The 17,491-nt window shown below is 30.6% G+C and overlaps 6 protein-coding genes across 6 annotated transcripts; 3 read left to right on the plus strand and 3 right to left on the minus strand.

Annotated features, from left to right (window-relative positions):
• Positions 1-924: 924 nt before the first annotated feature.
• Positions 925-2,892, plus strand: AMA1 (Ama1p; the record flags this gene model as incomplete). The annotated part of the gene is made up of 1 exon (XM_046079545.1): positions 925-2,892. The coding sequence occupies one exon, from the start codon at positions 925-927 to the stop codon at positions 2,890-2,892; it is 1,968 nt and encodes a 655-aa protein (XP_045933018.1).
• A 104-nt stretch (positions 2,893-2,996) lies between these two features.
• On the minus strand, positions 2,997-9,059 carry CCH1 (calcium channel protein CCH1; the record flags this gene model as incomplete). Its single annotated transcript, XM_046079546.1, has 3 exons — positions 2,997-4,044; positions 4,177-4,232; positions 4,668-9,059. 3 exons carry the CDS (start codon positions 9,057-9,059, stop codon positions 2,997-2,999), a joined length of 5,496 nt encoding a protein of 1,831 aa, XP_045933019.1.
• A 529-nt stretch (positions 9,060-9,588) lies between these two features.
• GPI1 (phosphatidylinositol N-acetylglucosaminyltransferase) lies at positions 9,589-11,439 on the plus strand (the record flags this gene model as incomplete). The annotated part of the gene is made up of 2 exons (XM_046079547.1): positions 9,589-10,107; positions 10,882-11,439. The coding sequence occupies 2 exons, from the start codon at positions 9,589-9,591 to the stop codon at positions 11,437-11,439; spliced, it is 1,077 nt and encodes a 358-aa protein (XP_045933020.1).
• Positions 11,440-11,659: 220 nt separating this feature from the next.
• RSM27 (mitochondrial 37S ribosomal protein mS33) lies at positions 11,660-11,986 on the minus strand (the record flags this gene model as incomplete). Its single annotated transcript, XM_046079548.1, has 1 exon — positions 11,660-11,986. The coding sequence occupies one exon, from the start codon at positions 11,984-11,986 to the stop codon at positions 11,660-11,662; it is 327 nt and encodes a 108-aa protein (XP_045933021.1).
• Positions 11,987-12,363: 377 nt separating this feature from the next.
• Positions 12,364-13,777, minus strand: RPS0A (40S ribosomal protein uS2; the record flags this gene model as incomplete). The annotated part of the gene is made up of 2 exons (XM_046079549.1): positions 12,364-13,044; positions 13,688-13,777. The coding sequence occupies 2 exons, from the start codon at positions 13,775-13,777 to the stop codon at positions 12,364-12,366; spliced, it is 771 nt and encodes a 256-aa protein (XP_045933022.1).
• A 1,281-nt stretch (positions 13,778-15,058) lies between these two features.
• Positions 15,059-17,170, plus strand: FRE8 (putative ferric-chelate reductase; the record flags this gene model as incomplete). The annotated part of the gene is made up of 1 exon (XM_046081447.1): positions 15,059-17,170. The coding sequence occupies one exon, from the start codon at positions 15,059-15,061 to the stop codon at positions 17,168-17,170; it is 2,112 nt and encodes a 703-aa protein (XP_045933023.1).
• Positions 17,171-17,491: the final 321 nt, after the last annotated feature.

Raw genomic sequence — 17,491 nt, forward strand, 5'->3', positions numbered from 1 at the left:
ATAAATGAATTGCTTTTAAAAGGACGTATTTTGTAAGAGTTTGGTTTATATAATTTTAAAAATTATCTTTTCCCCTTTAAATTAATAATAATGAAGCGAATTGAAAAAAAAAAGTACAAAAATGTTATTAAAAGAAGGGAAAAAAAAAAAAAAAAAAAAAAAAATTAAATAAAAAAAGTTAGACAGAAACCCTCCGGAAAGTTTGCTTACTCGGACTGCGGACTAGATCTTTTAGATATCACTGAAATAAAAAATTTTTGTGCCAGTATATTTATCTTTATTATATGTGTCACTTTAGACATTTTACACATTATATAAAAGTGTCAGAATATTTACACATTATAATTTTGTTTTGTTTTTGTTTATTTAAAAAAAATTTTTTTTTTTAAGGAAAAATTGCCATTAGTATTTTATTTCTTTCATATCTTTAAATTAAAAAAAAAAAATTTACATAGCTTAAATACACAATCCCAAAATTTTTAGAATATATACTTTTAAGAAATAAAGCCAGAATAAAACTTTACTTCCAAGGCAGTCACAAGTTTCATACCTAATTTGAAGGAAAAGAAAATTAGAAGAAAAAAAAACAACTTCATTAAACAACTATTACGCTCATTTTTACATTCCCACACACCCCCTCTCTTTAAACTAACTTTTTTACTTTCATTTTCTTTTTTTTCTTTTTTTTTTTGGTTCAATATTATAGAGTATATTCTAACTAACTAATTTATGGACAACACGCTAAAAAAAAAAAAATTAACTTTACATATATACTGTCTTTTATCTTTTAACTATTTGACTTTTATTTAATTATTTTTGCTATTTAAACCTTTTTTTTTTATTTTTTCTCCACTCTCACTTTATTCTTTTATTTTATTTTATTTTATTTTATTTTATTTTTTTACCCTTTTATATTTTTTATTGATGAATTATTATTATTATTTTAATTTTGATCATCATGATATTAATAATCCAGATATAAGTGAAAGGTTCATCCCAAAAACTATAAATAAACAAGTTTTAAAAGCCTCACCGGATATAAAGCATTTGGATTTAAATACACAATATCAATTAGAACTGCCAATAAGCCATCACAATTTTGAAAGCTTAAATGAGATTTTATCCAATGAATCTGTTAAGTCGAGAATCCAAGTTTTTGCTCAACAATACACAGACAAAGTTGCTGCTTTAACATCGGCACTGAAAAATGTTAATAATGAAAAATTTCCCAAAAATTCCATAATTAAACAACCATATAAAGAACAGATAGCTGAAGCTCTACACTTTCATGCATCACAACCATTCTATAATTATGAGTTAAGATATACGATAGAAAAATTATCTTCAATGTCAACAGAAGAAATCATAAAACAACAAAAGCTAAATATCACCAACCCATATTTTATCAATGCTACATTTGAAATCAATAACTTAAAACTATCAACTGAAAAACAAGTTTACTATATATTTTCCAATTATTTTAAAAAAGATATTCAAAATAATACTTTTATCACTTCAAATAGTTATGATGATTATGGTACAAAAATATTTTCTAAAAAATTGCTACCTTATAGAGTTCTAGATGCACCATCATTAAAGAATGATTTTTATTCTAATTTAATTTCTTGGTCCAAAAAAAGCAATAACATAGCAGTTGGGCTAGGTCATGCCATATATTTGTGGTCTGAAGGTTCAGGTGCATACTTACTGTTAAGCTCAACGTATCTAGAAAAATATTCAGATTATGTCACCTGTGTTTCATTTTCTCCAAAAGAAGATTACCTTATAGTGGGTACTAAGCTGGGCAGATTATTACTTTTAAACCAATATAGAAAAGATGACGAAATTGGACTTGAAAGAAATAAGCACCAATTATTAAGCGCAGAACTAAAACTTACATTAAATAAAGGGATTTGTTGTATATCTTGGTTTCAAAAAGATACTGCTGCCAACAAATTTTTCTGTGGGGATGAAAGCGGTGAAGTTCACTGCATTGAAGTCAATAGGATAGCAAAAACTGTAACGGTTCCCAAAGACGAATTAGATATCATTAGTGAAGTTATTGAAAAAATAAGTTCTAATGAAAGTGTTGGAGGGGTAAAGATGGAAAAATCAAGAAAACAATATGAAAGTGTAACAAATCCCGATGTACTGGGAAATCATCTATATAAAAACAAAAAAAAGGAAAGTGACAGAGAATACGGCTTCAAAACAAAGACTGTCTACTTTTATGAATTAAAGAAATTGGTTAAGTTTAAATGCCAAACTCAACAAGTCTGTGGTATTGATCTAAAAGAAGGTGCCAGTGCCAACAATAAATCTTATATTGCAGTAGGCGGCAATGATAACTCTTGTACTCTTTGGAATATAACGGACTTGAAAAGCCCACAATTAATGTTTTATTTGCCTCACAAGGCTGCAGTTAAAGCCATTTCCTTTTGCCCATGGGCTTCGTCATTATTAGCTACTGGCGGTGGCTCAAAAGATAGAACCATAAGATTTTGGCATTCTGAAACGGGGACTTTATTAAGAGAAATACATACAGAAGGACAAATAACCTCATTGATTTGGTCAACAAGGAAAAAGCAGATTTTGGCTACGTTTGGCTTCGGAAATGTAGACGATCCACTTCTAATTCAATGTTTTTCGTATCCAAAAATGAATATTGTTTCAGAAGTAAAAGTTGCATTTAATTTAAGAGTTTTAAGCGCTGTGGCATCACCAGACGTTTCATCAATATGTATTGCCACCAATGACGAAACAGTACGGTTTTATAACCTTTGGAACCCAACAGAAAGTGTAGTTAAAAATTCTCAAGAAAGTGGTATTTACGGTAGTTCAATTATAGAACACAAAGAAGGAATCCAAAAGTTCACCGAATTAATAAGATAAAAAAATATATATAAATAATTGGACTTTATTGTTTGTAAATGAATTAATATATAATAATAAAAATAATAAAAATATTTTTATAAAACTTAAATGCTCCTATATAATCATGCAAAAGGATTTTTTGGATCGTCATCAATATCACTTGAAGTCCTAATGTTTGTTTTCCTCTTCCAATGCCTATCAGGCTCTACAGGTGACCATACGTATGTATCAAATTGGACATTAACTGGCGTAGACACCATGCTATTTGATCTGGAAGGATCTTCAAAAGGGTTCATATACTCAGTTGCGTTTATTTTGGGTTGGAAAGGATTTAATGAACTGTAAGAACCTTCTCTTTGAAAAGATTCGTTAGGATTAATATTTTCATTAGTATTATTTTCGTTTTCCTTTTTTAAATCCTTCAAATATTTTTTATATTTGTATCGAGTGATAATCATGTCCAAGACATCTAATGCCCTATGGTTTGTAATAATTTTATCAACAATGTCTCTTGTATAAGTCCATTTTACATACTCATCAATAACCAAACACTGTTGGGCATCATAGCACGTGTATAACGGTAATTGTTGTAGTAATTTAGACATCTTAACGGCACCATATTCTGAATGTGTTTCATAAACCTCTTGAATAAACCTTCTATAATTTAAATTTCTCCTTGTAACTTTAACTAGGTCTACATTCTCCAATTCTCTATTCAATCCAAGTAAATCAACTTGGACATTATATGGATCATTTGGATCAATTTTCATGTAATTTGTAACTAAATTATTAATAGTTAATCTTCCTTCCCATAACTTAAAGGATAAAGGACCATCAAAGGAACGCATCAAAGAAGGTAGTTTTTGATAAGGGATGTAGCCTACTCCATCTGGATCAATCTCCTTCCAAGCTTTCTTAAATTTCGAGATTTCATGCCTATTAACTACTGATTTTGTAGCACTCGTCTGATACACATAAGAAAAATTTTGCACAATCAATGATATAAACATATTAAGAAATATGTACATCGAAATAATGTTCCAAGACATCATCAAGGTTAGTGCATAGCCCGAGTTTCCACAATCAGTTTCTCCGGTCGTGTCATCAGTGTAACAAAAGGGCTGCTCAACGGTCAAATCGTTCATTATGTAATTCCAACCTTCTCCAAAACTACATCTAAAAAGCAAAATAAGCCCCTTTGCTATAGTCCTAAAATTAATGTTATCCGAAGTATTTTCGCCAAGTCTCGTCATCCCAAATATTTGGTTCATGGCAATAGCATAGACTAAAAACAAAATAAACCATGTATACGTCAATGATGCAATTGATGGCAAACTTGCAACTGCAGTAGAAACCAGCTCCTGCAATATGCTGTTTTGAGGTATAACAAATAAAAATATTGCCAATTGAAAAAGGTTCGTGATATTCGTAAACCCAGTGACATATCTAAACCAGACCAACTGGACTATATTGGAAATAAACGCAAAGATAAGTATCACGGATCTAACAATATTCCAGTTATTCAATTTATATATTTTATAGCCTTTCCCATAAAAATAAAAAAAGTCATTGAACACCAATAAGAACGTAGTAACAGTAAACCATACCTGGTTATAATATTGGAATTTCGAATCCTGCACAAAATGGAACACTAAAAGCCCTAAAATGTGCACATGCAAAACTATTTGTAGACATGAAGAATAAACAATGTTTTTTTGCTCAACTGCAAGATTGTAACACACTCTTCTGAATCTGGACATTTCAAACATATTTGGAACTGCCTCTGGACGAACCTGCGACAACAATTTAGAAACCTCCAACCATGATTTTTCTTTAATGGTGTAAAATGCAGTCCCCGTTGATTTACTATGGTGTGTAATAATCAAAGACACAAAAAAGGTTAAAATGAAAACAATACTAACAAAGTTAAACAAAATCACAAAAATCCCATTTTCAGGTGTAGCAAAAGTTGCGGTGGGTGACCCTACCCCACTACTGTTCATAGCATTCTCTAGTAAATCTACCCAGCCTTCTAAAGATACAATTTCAAATAAAGACTTAAATGCCTTGGAAAAAGAATTAAATTGTAAAGGTGGTTCTTGATATACCCTTGGCATCAAAATATCCCAATTATAAACCGTACTGCTGAACTCATTATAGCACGAAGCTAAACCTAAACTATTGTCATTGCATACGCCCAATCTTCCTCGTAGTAAGTGGATGCCCCACACCGCAAATGGAAACAATAAAGTCATTGCAATGGCACATGCACTTGCAATCTCAGCCACACCATCAAGTAGAACAGAATTAAACGTACTCCGTGCAGTTTCGCTAATAGTGATGCATCTTAACACTCTAAGCGCTGTCAACCCTCTGATAGCTCTCGATAAGTAACCATTGTTTAACGATAACGCAATAAAATTTATCCACATAGAAACCAAGACGACAAAATCTATACGATTCCAAGAGTTTTTCAAATATGCATTGGGACAGAGCAAAACACCATCAGCTATTGTTTTTATTACAAACTCTAAAGTAAAAACACCAACAAAAAACCCATCCAGTGGAATAAACCAATTCCACTCGTCATTGTATGTTGCTCTATTTAGTGGAGTAAAATAACAGGTAGTAACCACCATGGCAATAGTAACAATAAGGGTAAATCCAGTGAAAACATCACGCTCCCAATGGAAAAAAAATCTGTTGCGATCCACTTTGTTAGTTTCGTCAATGATAAATTTAGTTCCATCAAATCTGTTACCTAAACTAGAAGGTACAAGTCTCTGACAAAACCTCCTGAGCCGATGGTTTGGTAGAAAGAAAAAATAGGTGCTATTATAAGTGGGATGTTCCAACAAATACGAAATTTTTTCATCTTCATGGTCATTCAATCTAAGTACAATATTTTTTCCATTTGTAGAATCCACAGAATCTGATTGTGTCACAACAATTTCTGTATTTTTTGAAAATGGGTTTTCATGAAATATCGTATTTGCCATTGTGCGTTCTAATATTTTGTTTTTGTACATAATTAGCATATGCCACAAGGAAGAACTAGCGTGGTCTTTAGGGTCACTGGAAAACTCTTCAATATCCTTAGCAATACTCATAATGGCCGTACCACGTAATAAAAACTGTTGAAAATCCTTTGGATTTTCATAGGTTGATTTAGAAAAAAGCTTTCTTTTAATCCTGGTCAAAAGGGGAACATTTGTAAAATTTTTTATTTTTTCCGGATAAATATGTTTAATGTAGTGTTTAACTTGTAATTTTTTTTTATCCTTCTCCTCAACATCGAAACTCTCAGCGATTAAAGCAATGAAAATATTCAAAACCACGTTGTAGGAAAGAATAAACCATAAAATCAACATTGCTGAACCACAAAATGCCGCAAACTTAGTGGGCGAGTATTGTTGCAAAGCATATAAAATATCAGTCCAATTTTCCGTTGATGATATTGCATATAAGCTTATAAAACTGTTTGACAAAGAAAACATGCCAAGTTGATTATCATCTTCATCGGAAATTGGGATAACCCCTTCAAAATAAATACTTATGATAATAGACGCTAGAATCAAAAAAACGAAATAAAACGCAACTAAATCCCAAATAAACTCAAAATTCTTAAGCACAGACATCCATAAATCTCTAGTAAAACTAACAGCTAAAATAAGTCGGTATATCCTACTAACTTGAAAGGCATATAGCCAATTATAATTTTGACCCAATGCTACGCGCACACTTGGAATGTTGATCACAAATGTAATAAGGGCAATGCATAAATCGTAAACATAGAGAGGTTTGGCTAAAAATAGCCAAAAATTAAATGAGTATATGAATATTCTAATAATCGATTCAGCAAGTAACAAACTGGCTACAACTTCACTTATAACATACAACTTATGAACATGTTCTGGAGTTGAGTGACTTTTTAAAGTTGTTCCTGCGACTAAATCCACAACAATAGCTATAATGAAAATAAATTCAATCTTTCCGTAAAGTTTAACACATTTCCACATAAATTGCGGCATTTTTCTTCTCGATGCCATTTTCTTGAAGAAATTTATAATGTACTTGGAAATCCTAATTGGCCAAAATCCCTCTTTTGGATTGGGTCGCTTTTTTTTCTTTTTTTGGATATCATTGGATAAATGGAATGATTCCACTAAAACTGCAATTAACAAATTGGCCATCCAGATAGTCAAGATGAAAACAGAAGCAATGAAAAATATGGAAGCAGCCATATTATCACTATCCATGGTATAATACATCAAATCAGTAAAAGTGTTGGCACTTATAATGACAAAAATTAGTTCCATTGAATTTAGAATATTGTCAAAACTAACACGACCATTGTATGGATTGTTAGAGGAAATACATTTTGAATTTGCAGGGCACAAATAGCCTTTAGAATAGGGTCCCTTAGTTCCATCCTCATATTCATATGGCAGTTTTTTGTTAGTATTGGCTTCAAGATATCCACCGCAGAATTGAAACTCATTTAGATAGGTGTCATTTGGATTGTCAGGATTTATCCAAACACATTGTCTTCTAAAAGATCCTCTAAAACTTTGCACACCTAAAACAGCAAAAAACACCCAAAAATATAAAAGCATAAATCCAACTTTCAACAACTGAGGAAACCCGTATTTTAGGCTCTTTAGTACGGATGCAAACCCACTATCAATATCAGTTAATTTCATTATTCTCAATGCACCCAAAGCTTTGAAAATTCTTACACCATATATAAAGTCAAAATTATTAATGGCAAAAAATAGACTAATCCAGTAAAATATGGTGGATAGTAGGTCAATTCTGTTCCAACTAGACCTCAAAAAAGCTCTTGGTATTTGGAATTCAGTCGGAAGTAACTTGTGCAAATTATTATTTCCAGAAAATGTAACTTTACTCCTTTTTAAAAAAAAGTCATATTTAATAGGCTTGAGTTTAAATGGAAGTATAAAATTGACTATACGATGACCATAATTACTTTCTAGAAAGTTTTTTAATTTATATAGCCCAAAAAGCTGAGCTACACCCTTGTAGGGCTTTCCATAAGCCTCAAGCAATTCGGAATCATCCCACAGACCAAAAGCAATACATTTTAGGATTATTTCTATGGAAAATATAGCATTAAAATATATGGCAACAATATCAGCCCAATTGGACCCATAATTAAACAATGCATTATTTTCGACCGGGTTGTTATATCTATATCCTAAAATAATAGCGTAGGTTAATAAAAGCCCGGGAGAAGCATATTTATAAAATGGATGTAATAAAATCCTGGCACATAACAAACGTAGGCTATTGTATGGGTGAAAGAATCTTAAGGACTTTCCATATAAAATTAATGGGTACTTAATATTATTATCATCATCATCATCATCATCATCATCATCATTATTATTATCACCTGGACCATTTCTGCCTTCATCATCCGAAAAGTGAAGTTGTTCAGTTGATTCTGTGTTTTGTGTATTTTCCTTTTTGTCCCTACCTTTTGTAGCCAAGTTTAGTTTTTTCAATTCAATATTTTCGTAGTAAGAATTTAAACTTATGACCTCTAGATTATCGTTATCTTGAGAAGATAAGTTTCTAGTATTTGCATTGGCATTTGGTGATATAGTTTCTTCCTGCTCTTCCTCATCCTCATCATTCTTAACATATGCTCGTTCGTCCTCTGAATCATCTAAACTTAAATCACCCTTTGAGGAATTAAGCCAGCTGGATCTTTTTAGTGAAAGTGCATCTTTAACATTATTTTGAATCTCTATAAACTCATTGCTATACTCATTATTAATATTGGAAACTAATCTAGCCGATTGAAGATCTATATTATTGGAAAGGATGGAGGCTATATCTGCATGGCTTTTATTATTGGAAAGGACGGAGGCTATATCTGTATGGTTTTTATTATTGGATGGAATATCATGTGATAAAGTTGAATTTTCATTTGCAAAAGATCCATTTAAACTTAATTTTGATCTGTTTATGGATAATATTTCGGTAATATCTTTTGCTGTTGAAAGTTTAGAGTTGACATCTTGATGTTGTGAGTTTTGAACATAATCATCCTCTTGGACAAAAGTTGGTTTTGAAATGTTAAAGTGAGGAATTGTTTGCTTGTTTCTATGTGCTGAGGAGGATCCTTCCTCATCTTCATTGTGTTTAAATGGATTCATTGAAGTTTGTTTGTTTTTTTTTTTTTTTTTTCAACTCTAGACACTGAATTTATGGTTAAGGGTTTATAAAAAAAATGGCACCTGCCTCTAACAAGAACTTAGAAAATCCTTTTGTGTATCAAGGTTTCTATTAGGTTAGATACGGTTTTGAATAAACAAAATTATTGTATGACCATTTTATAATTTGACTTTGAAATAGAATACATGATGAAATTAGAAATGCGATCAAATAATTTCCTAATATGTTCAATTAGCGTTATAAATAAAAGTATTTAAAAAAAAAAAAAAAAAAAAAAAAAAAAAAAAAAAATAAAATAAAAAAAAAAAGCAGAATATCCGTTATCCGTCATTTGACAATCTTGCCGTCCATAATTAATAAAATCATTGAAATAAAAAATTTTGGTTTATCTTATATCGCAAATCTAAACTAAAGTATTTTCAATCAATTTTCTGAAACCTTTTTGTACATAATTTAAATAACTTAAAACTAAGCAATGCTTATCATTCCCAATCCTTAATAACAACATTAATGTCCATTAAACTGCAAATATATTGGCCCTCGTCATTTTCATATGATATAAATAGAAATGCCAAAAGTAAAGTAATAGGTCTTTCTTTATTAGCAGATCAATGTTTACACATATTTGTTGTTTTATCCATTATACCCACCTCAAACTTTAAGGGATTAAGAAAAAACAATTATGCACACTATGAAATGTTGGGAGATATTGATGAAAATTGTGAGTTTCATTGCAAAAATAAAAAATATGAAATCATTATATTTGCTATTCCCAACATGCGGCGAATGCAATTTTATTCATTAAGACCTATAGAATTATCCGTCGAAAAATCCTTTGCGAATGGTATTAATAATTCTGAAATCCAAAATAGGCAGTTTGACTGTGAGAATTATGCTAAGTTACAGTCACTTTGCCTGCAATACAATAAAAGGAAGGATTTAGATTTTCAAAAGATTTTAAATAAATTGAATTTATATGAATTGCAGTTAAAAATATTTGAACAAGAATACCAAGAATATAAAGCCCCAGTGGGTATATTAAAAAATTTAAAAATATTTTCGACATCAGCATGCAACCTGCTTTATTTGCATGCATTGATTAAAAAAGTTGTCATTATTTTTGTTTTGTTTCTTAGATTGCTCTGTGAAATTTGGTTTAAATTTTGCGCTATAACTAAATTGGAAATTTTTTCTATTACTGCGTTGCAAATCAACTTGCGTTGTCAACAGATTTGTTATTTTCCCTTGCAATATTTAAACATTCAAAAAAGGAAAAAAGAAGTGCAAATACTTTCCTCGGATAACCCATGTGCTAGCTATCCGCATTATATTAGGTTTTACAACACTATGTGGCTAATAATTAATGATATTTCATTTGGAATAACCTTAAACTCATTTTTGATAATGAACTCGGAGAAAATATCAATTTTTTTAAATTACTATTTAGAACTATGTTTTGTAACCACAGTAAGGAAAATTACCATATTTTTGAGTAATTCTCCCTTGGGGATCAAGTTAAATTATGAATTAGCGAAATTCTTGAGTGATTTATTTTTATGGATAATAGATTTTTGCCATGAAATGTATATTAAATTTGCAATATCCCCCAAAATATTGTCACTTTTGATTAAAACAATGGGCTACAGTAGTTATATTTGTGGGGCTACATTTGCGCTTTCATTGATGATTGATTTTCTATCGTTGTTAACATTGCACTTACAACTATTTTATAGAATTTCATCTAAAATATACAAATGGCAATTGAATATAATGATATCTTTATTTTACCTATTTTGTGGGAAGAAAAGAAATGTTCTAAGAAAAAGAGTGGACAAGAACCACTTCCCACTCGATGTTTTATTAATGGGTATATTAATTTTCATAATATTGGTGTTTTTGTTGCCTACTGTATCGGCATTTTATTTATCGTATTCTGCATTTGAAATGTTTGTTATTACAATTGAAGTCTGGTTGGAAACCATAGTCATGTTGTTGAATCATTTCCCACTTTTCGTTTTGATGTTGAAAATTAAGGAACCAAGTAGGGTTCCTGGTGGAATATTGTTTAAAATTAATAATAAAAGAACTAGCAACTTTTGTGATTTAGAATTGAAAAGCACTAGTTTATCTGTAAGCTTAATGTTTAAAAATTTCTCTAAGTTGACCCACGAGTTATCCAGTGAATATTTTTCCATCAGGACTTTGAAAAACATTATATCTGGCGATAGAATATATGTTAACAGAAACCAGTTATACGTAATGCTATACTCTTCTTTGCCTCCAAAAGTAATTGGTATTAGCGAATTAAGAAAATTGTTGCGAGTAAGAGAGGCAAGTCGTGTAGACACAAAATATGAATAAGTTCAATTACCGAATTGTTTTTTATTATTGTTACTGTTCTTTTTAGTGAGTTTCCCATTTTTGTAAGTATGCAAAGAAACTTTTATATTTATATTTATATTTATATTATATATATATATATATGTACATGAATTATTCTTTTAAAAAGAAAAAATAAAGGGAGAGGGAGCATTAACCATGCAAGATATGCCTCTCAACATGATTTAACAACATATGCCATCTACTTTCTCTTTTTCGTCTTATTCTTCCCACCATTAACTTCCTTCTTCTTTGGTGGAGCACCTTTACCTCTACGTCTTTTGGCCTGATTCATGGATAATCTATATTCTTCATTCTTATCAACGAAATTAAAGTCAGGGTATAATATTTTTAAATGTTTAAATTTGATGAAATCTGGATTGCCATAATATTCTGCAATGGATGGACCTTTTAATCTTTTGGACAAAATTTTGGCACCAGTTCTAACATTGGTCTGGTTGAAGTTTTGGTCGAATATTCTTGCTGAAGTTTCTGCTAACTTTAATAATCTATTTTTAGGGATAGACATTATGAAAAGAGACTAGATTGTTATGTTATTGCTAATCTTTTTTGATATCTCAATTTTTTTTTTTTTATGATAATGATAGGTAAGATCATAATTAGATTAAAGTTAAAACCTAAAAGTGTGTCCACAACTTTCGACCGAAGGAACGCAAAAAAAAAAAAGAAAAAAAAAAAAAAAGTAAAGCAAAAAAGTATAAATGAAATCTGTTTATTTTCTAAAGTTGGCTGGGCGGGTAAAAACAGTAAAAAACTATTCAAATCACGTGCTTGTCTTTTTTTCTTTTTTTTTGTTCTTATAAAAAAGATATTAAAAGTTATACATATATATTAATTATATAAAAAAAAAATTGAAATTGTATAAACATATATATGTTAAACCGCTTACCAAGCAGCAACTTCTTCAGTGGCATTTTCAGCCCAGTCAGAAGCTTCGGTTTGTTCAGCAGCGACAGCAACTTCTTCGGCTTCAGCTTCTTCAGCACCTTCAACGACTTCGGCTTCTTCAGCAGTAAGTTGTTGGTCGGCTTCTTCTGGGTTTCTGTAGAAGTACAAATCTGGCATGATAGACCATGGTTGAGTTCTGTCAACTAAGGAACCTCTTAATCTCAAAACTTCTCTGGCCAATAAATACCAAATTAAACCGATAGAGTTCTTACCTCTATTGTTACATGGGATAGCAACATCAACAAATTCAGATGGAGAGTCCAAATCAGACAATGCAATAACTGGAATGTTAACGTAGGAAGATTCCTTGATAGCTTGAGCATCAGATCTTGGATCAGTAACAATAACCAATCTTGGTTCCTTGAAAGAACGGGTGATGTAGTTAGTGAAAGAACCTGGAGTAAATCTACCAGCAATAGCAGTAGCACCGGTGTGAGCAGCAAACTTCAAGACAGCTCTTTGTCCGAAAGTTCTGGTGGAAATGGCAACAACATCTTCAGCATTTGGAATGGCAGCAATGATTCTGGCAGCCAAAACAATTTTTTCCCAAGTTTTGTTAATGTTGATAACGTTAACACCGTCGGCTCTAGTATTGTGAACGTATGGTTCTTGGTGAACCTAATCAAAAAATTTTAACAATTTTTTTCCTTTTCTTTTCCATACTAAAATGGATTAAAGAAATTATTCTTTAATTTAAAAAAAAAAAAAAGAAAATGAAAAGTACATGTTAGTATTTATTTTTTTAATGGTTCTTTTTTTGCAAATGAAGGAACCAAAGGAGAAAAACTTCATCGAAAGATTTACAATTTTTTTTATCCCGCTGGAGATTTTAATAATTTTAATATCTATTCATAAAATTTGTGTCAATAAAAAGTCCCCAATTTCTTTTTAATTCACATTATCAATAATCCAGATATAATCATGTATTCAAGATAAAGTAATTTGTCAACGCCTTACCCATTTTAGTTAAAGCTACAATGGAAAATATGAGGGGGACAGGGGAGGATAAAACCGCTTTAAAATTCAATGCCATATTTTTTTCTTTATCTTTAAATCAATAGAAAAAAAAAATAATTGTTGGAGCTCTCATGAATAATCCATTTTTTTTATATTTATTACAATAAAGAATTTTTTTTATAAATCAATCGAACTGAATCCCTCTCCCATGATAATGAAAAAAAACACATATTTTTTTTTTCCCTTTAAAATTATGCAAATAAAATACTTCTTATAACTACACTTGTAGTGAAAGCTAACATACTTGAACGTTCTTAGCACCTAAGTGAACGTTAGCAGCCAATAATAATTGGGCATCTTCTGTGGTCAAATCAAAAGTAGCTGGTAAAGACATTTTTATTTCCTTGCTTTGTATGATCTTGTTGGTCGTTCTTTAATTTTTTTAATTCTACTCAAATCATATTAAAAAAAAAAAATCTATTAGAATACTGTATATAGAACATTAACAATATATTAGGAAAGAAACAAGTGTATAATGGAGCCATTAAATTAAAGAAAGGGAAGCGAAAATAAATAACTTAGAAAAAAAAAAAATAAAAAAAGGAAAAAAGCAGATGTAATAAGATTATTTTGATGCTAAAATTAACCAAAGTTTTGAAAAAAAAAAATAGTGAAAAAAAAAAAAAAAAAATTTTGTATCCCAGCGTAAAAGTTTAATGATAGGGATTATAAACAAAAAAAAAGTATATTTATAGTTACATTTACAGAATGTTTAGAAAGGGTTAATAGAATATTGTTCTAATTAATTCTTCCAGTTGAAAATGAAAAAGCTGACTGTTAAAACAATGATTACCCCAGAATTAAAAAAAAAAATAAAATAAAAAAATAAAATAAAAAAAATAAAATAAAATAAAAAAAACAAATTTAAAAAAGGAATAATTACCAAAGTCACAGATGTTGTCACAACAATAATTTATAATTTATATTTTTTTTTCTCGTATGTTTGTAGGATGCGGGGGGGGGGGGAGATGAAAAGAAAAAAGAAAGTAACGAATTGTAAAAAACAGTCCGAGTACGGCGGCAACAAACGGACAAACCGCAGGACAAACCGCAGGACAAACCGCAGGACAAGCAATGGATAATAAATAAATGACGATGAGCACTGGCAATAATTAAAAAAAAATAAAGGTCAAAAATTGCCAAGATGTTAAATACTAATAAAAAGACATGATCTCCATACAATAATAAAATAAAAAAATTGCACCCAAGTGGGCTTTTTTTTTTTATTTTTTTTATTTTTTTTAAAATTAATAATTTAAAGTCTGTTTTTCATAATAATTACAAAAAAAAAGACAATGTAGCCCTTTAAATCTATCTAATCTACAACTATTTGAAGCATTTCCCCCTTCAATTTTTATAAAAAAAAAAAAGAAAAAAAGAAAAAGAGAAATTTTTAAAATAAAAGGTGTAATGTTTTAAGTGATCGTATTTTCTGATTCATTTGGTTTATTGATTGCTTACATCCCAAAAAAAAAAATTATATTTTTTTTTTTCTCCTTTTCCCTCTTCCTTCTGGAAGAACATGGAATACAACAAAACTTTGAATATTTACCCAATATAGTAAGATTCTAGGCACCAAATAACGATACTAATAGAATTGAAAGATCAATTAAAAATGAAATACCCCTGGAACTCCCTTTATGCAAAATATATCGATGATCCTAATAAGAAGCCATTGACTGATAGGAAACTCATTAACAGATCAGCCCTATTAAGTGTGCTCATCTCCTTTTTCATAATTTGCATATTTATTCCTCTAGTTAATTACTTAAACACCAAAAGTTTTGTTTTTAAAATCAATCACAAATTAAAGCATCACGTTTTCTCAAGGCATAAATTTATCCATAGGTCAAAGCTATATCATAACACAAGTTTGCAACAATTTTCACTTTGGACACTCATCGGATTTTCATGTTGCTATATTTATAGCGAGCATAATGTTGTCGAGTTCACTAAACGTTTAGGTAGAGTATCATTGGCTATGATGGGACCGTTACTTTTTCTAACTTTGAGACCCTCGCCATTGCCTCATACGTTATACTTGTCGCTAATACCTATTCACAAATGGATGGGTCGAGTAATAATTTTACAAAGCTTACTTCACACAATATTATATTGTTTTTATTTCATAAGCACTAATAAGATGGCTAAAATTTACAAAATGGCCAATATGTGTGGTGTTGTATCGATCGTGTTTTTTTTCATTATTATGATATCCTCAATATCCTTTACTAGGAGAATGAGCTTTAAATGGTTTTATTTTTTACATTATATTTGTACTGTATTAACAATTCCGTTATTAGATATTCATTCACGGCCTAAATCTAGATGGTACACTGTATTTAACTATTCAATGATATTTTTTCAAATCATTTATAGAATCTCAAAGACAAATAAAACAAAGGTAACAGTAGTTAAAATATCCTCAAGTTTATCCTTGATGGAATTCCCATTAGAATCTCTAAAAAAGCAACCAATATTACCATCTGGCCATGTCAGGATTAATAACTATCACAATTTTTTTTTAAAGAGATGGTTTTATCACTTAGTTCCACTACAACACCCTTTTACCATTGCAAGTTTGCCCAATGAAAAGAACGTCAAGTTAATTATAAGAAGAGGAAATTTTCCTTTGAATAATGATAAGTATTATTATATTACAGGATGTTTTGAACCAAAGATCGATTTTATCAGTAAGAATTTTAGTAATAATTCCTCATTGTCAAGATTGTTTCAAAAATCGCCATTGCACTATAACATAAAGGCCAGAAGAGTAATGGTTGTTGTTGGCGGTAGCGCTATATCTTTTGGCTTGCCAATGTTGAGAATCTTGAATTTTAACGGTGTAAATGTTAGATTGCTTTGGGTCACTAGAGATTATAAAGATTTGTGTTTATTAAATTATTTTAAAAATAACTTTAATGGAATGGAAATATATATTACTGGAGATGTAGCTAATGAACAAGATTTAAGAATAGATTATATTGATTGGGAAAATCATGGCAGATGCACAGACAATGAAGGAGAACCTGTCGGCCGTCGGTGGTCAGCTGGAGGATCTGCAGACGAATGGGATGCCAATATCAATAACAGTGTTGGTCGTTCACCGTTACAAGGATTTTTAAATAAAAAAAAATCACAAGGTTCCTTAGTTAGTGTTGATGATGAAAACGAGATAGATTTTACCGCAAGATTTGAGCCTTTGAAAAAAAGGGGGAAGAAATTGAGTGATGAATTGGCTTCAGAGACCAATAATGACCGTCTAGATGAAAATAACACTTTTGTACAACCTAACGAGACTACAAAACTTCCAATTGAAACTGTGAATTCTTACAATTCCACAGAATTATCAACTAATACTCAAGATCTTTTGTCCTCCTCATTTCGTAAGCCAGCAATCATTATACCACCCGATGACGAAGGTAATATTAGGAGTAGTAAAAACTTTGGCAATGAAACCAAATTGAAGATACCCGCCGGTGTAAGATTGTTTTTTGGTAGACCTAATTTATGTGACGATGATTATCAATGGTGCTTGCAAAAGGAATGTATAGGTCCATCCGACACCAATGAATGCTGTGATCCAAACGTAGCAACCAGCACACATGTTGAAGACTTGGATAACGTATGGGTGTTGGCTGCTGGCCCTGTAGGCTTGGTGGACAAAACAAGAAGATGGGCCACAGACCATGGCCTACATTACCATGAAGAAAAATTTTATGTATAGAAAAAAAAACACAGGGCATATGTAAACACATCATAATCAATATTATCATTCATTTGCTTATTAATTCATCTATTCATCTATTCATTTATTCATTTATTCATTTATTCATCTATTCATTTACTTTCCCTTTACTTAAACAAAAAAATAAGTAATAAAAATAGAGGGAGGAGGGATCGTGAGCGGATCACACCAGACTATATAGACCATAAACAAGCAACTAAACACTATTTACCTTGGGCATAAAAATTATGCCAGACAAAAACAAAAACATCCACTCATTCAATATAAAGGGAAAAAAAAAGAAATTTCATCAAATCAGCA

The sequence above is a fragment of the Saccharomycodes ludwigii genome, chromosome VI (assembly GCF_020623625.1).
Source record: "Saccharomycodes ludwigii strain NBRC 1722 chromosome VI, whole genome shotgun sequence".
In the NCBI taxonomy this organism is placed as follows: domain Eukaryota; kingdom Fungi; phylum Ascomycota; class Saccharomycetes; order Saccharomycodales; family Saccharomycodaceae; genus Saccharomycodes; species Saccharomycodes ludwigii.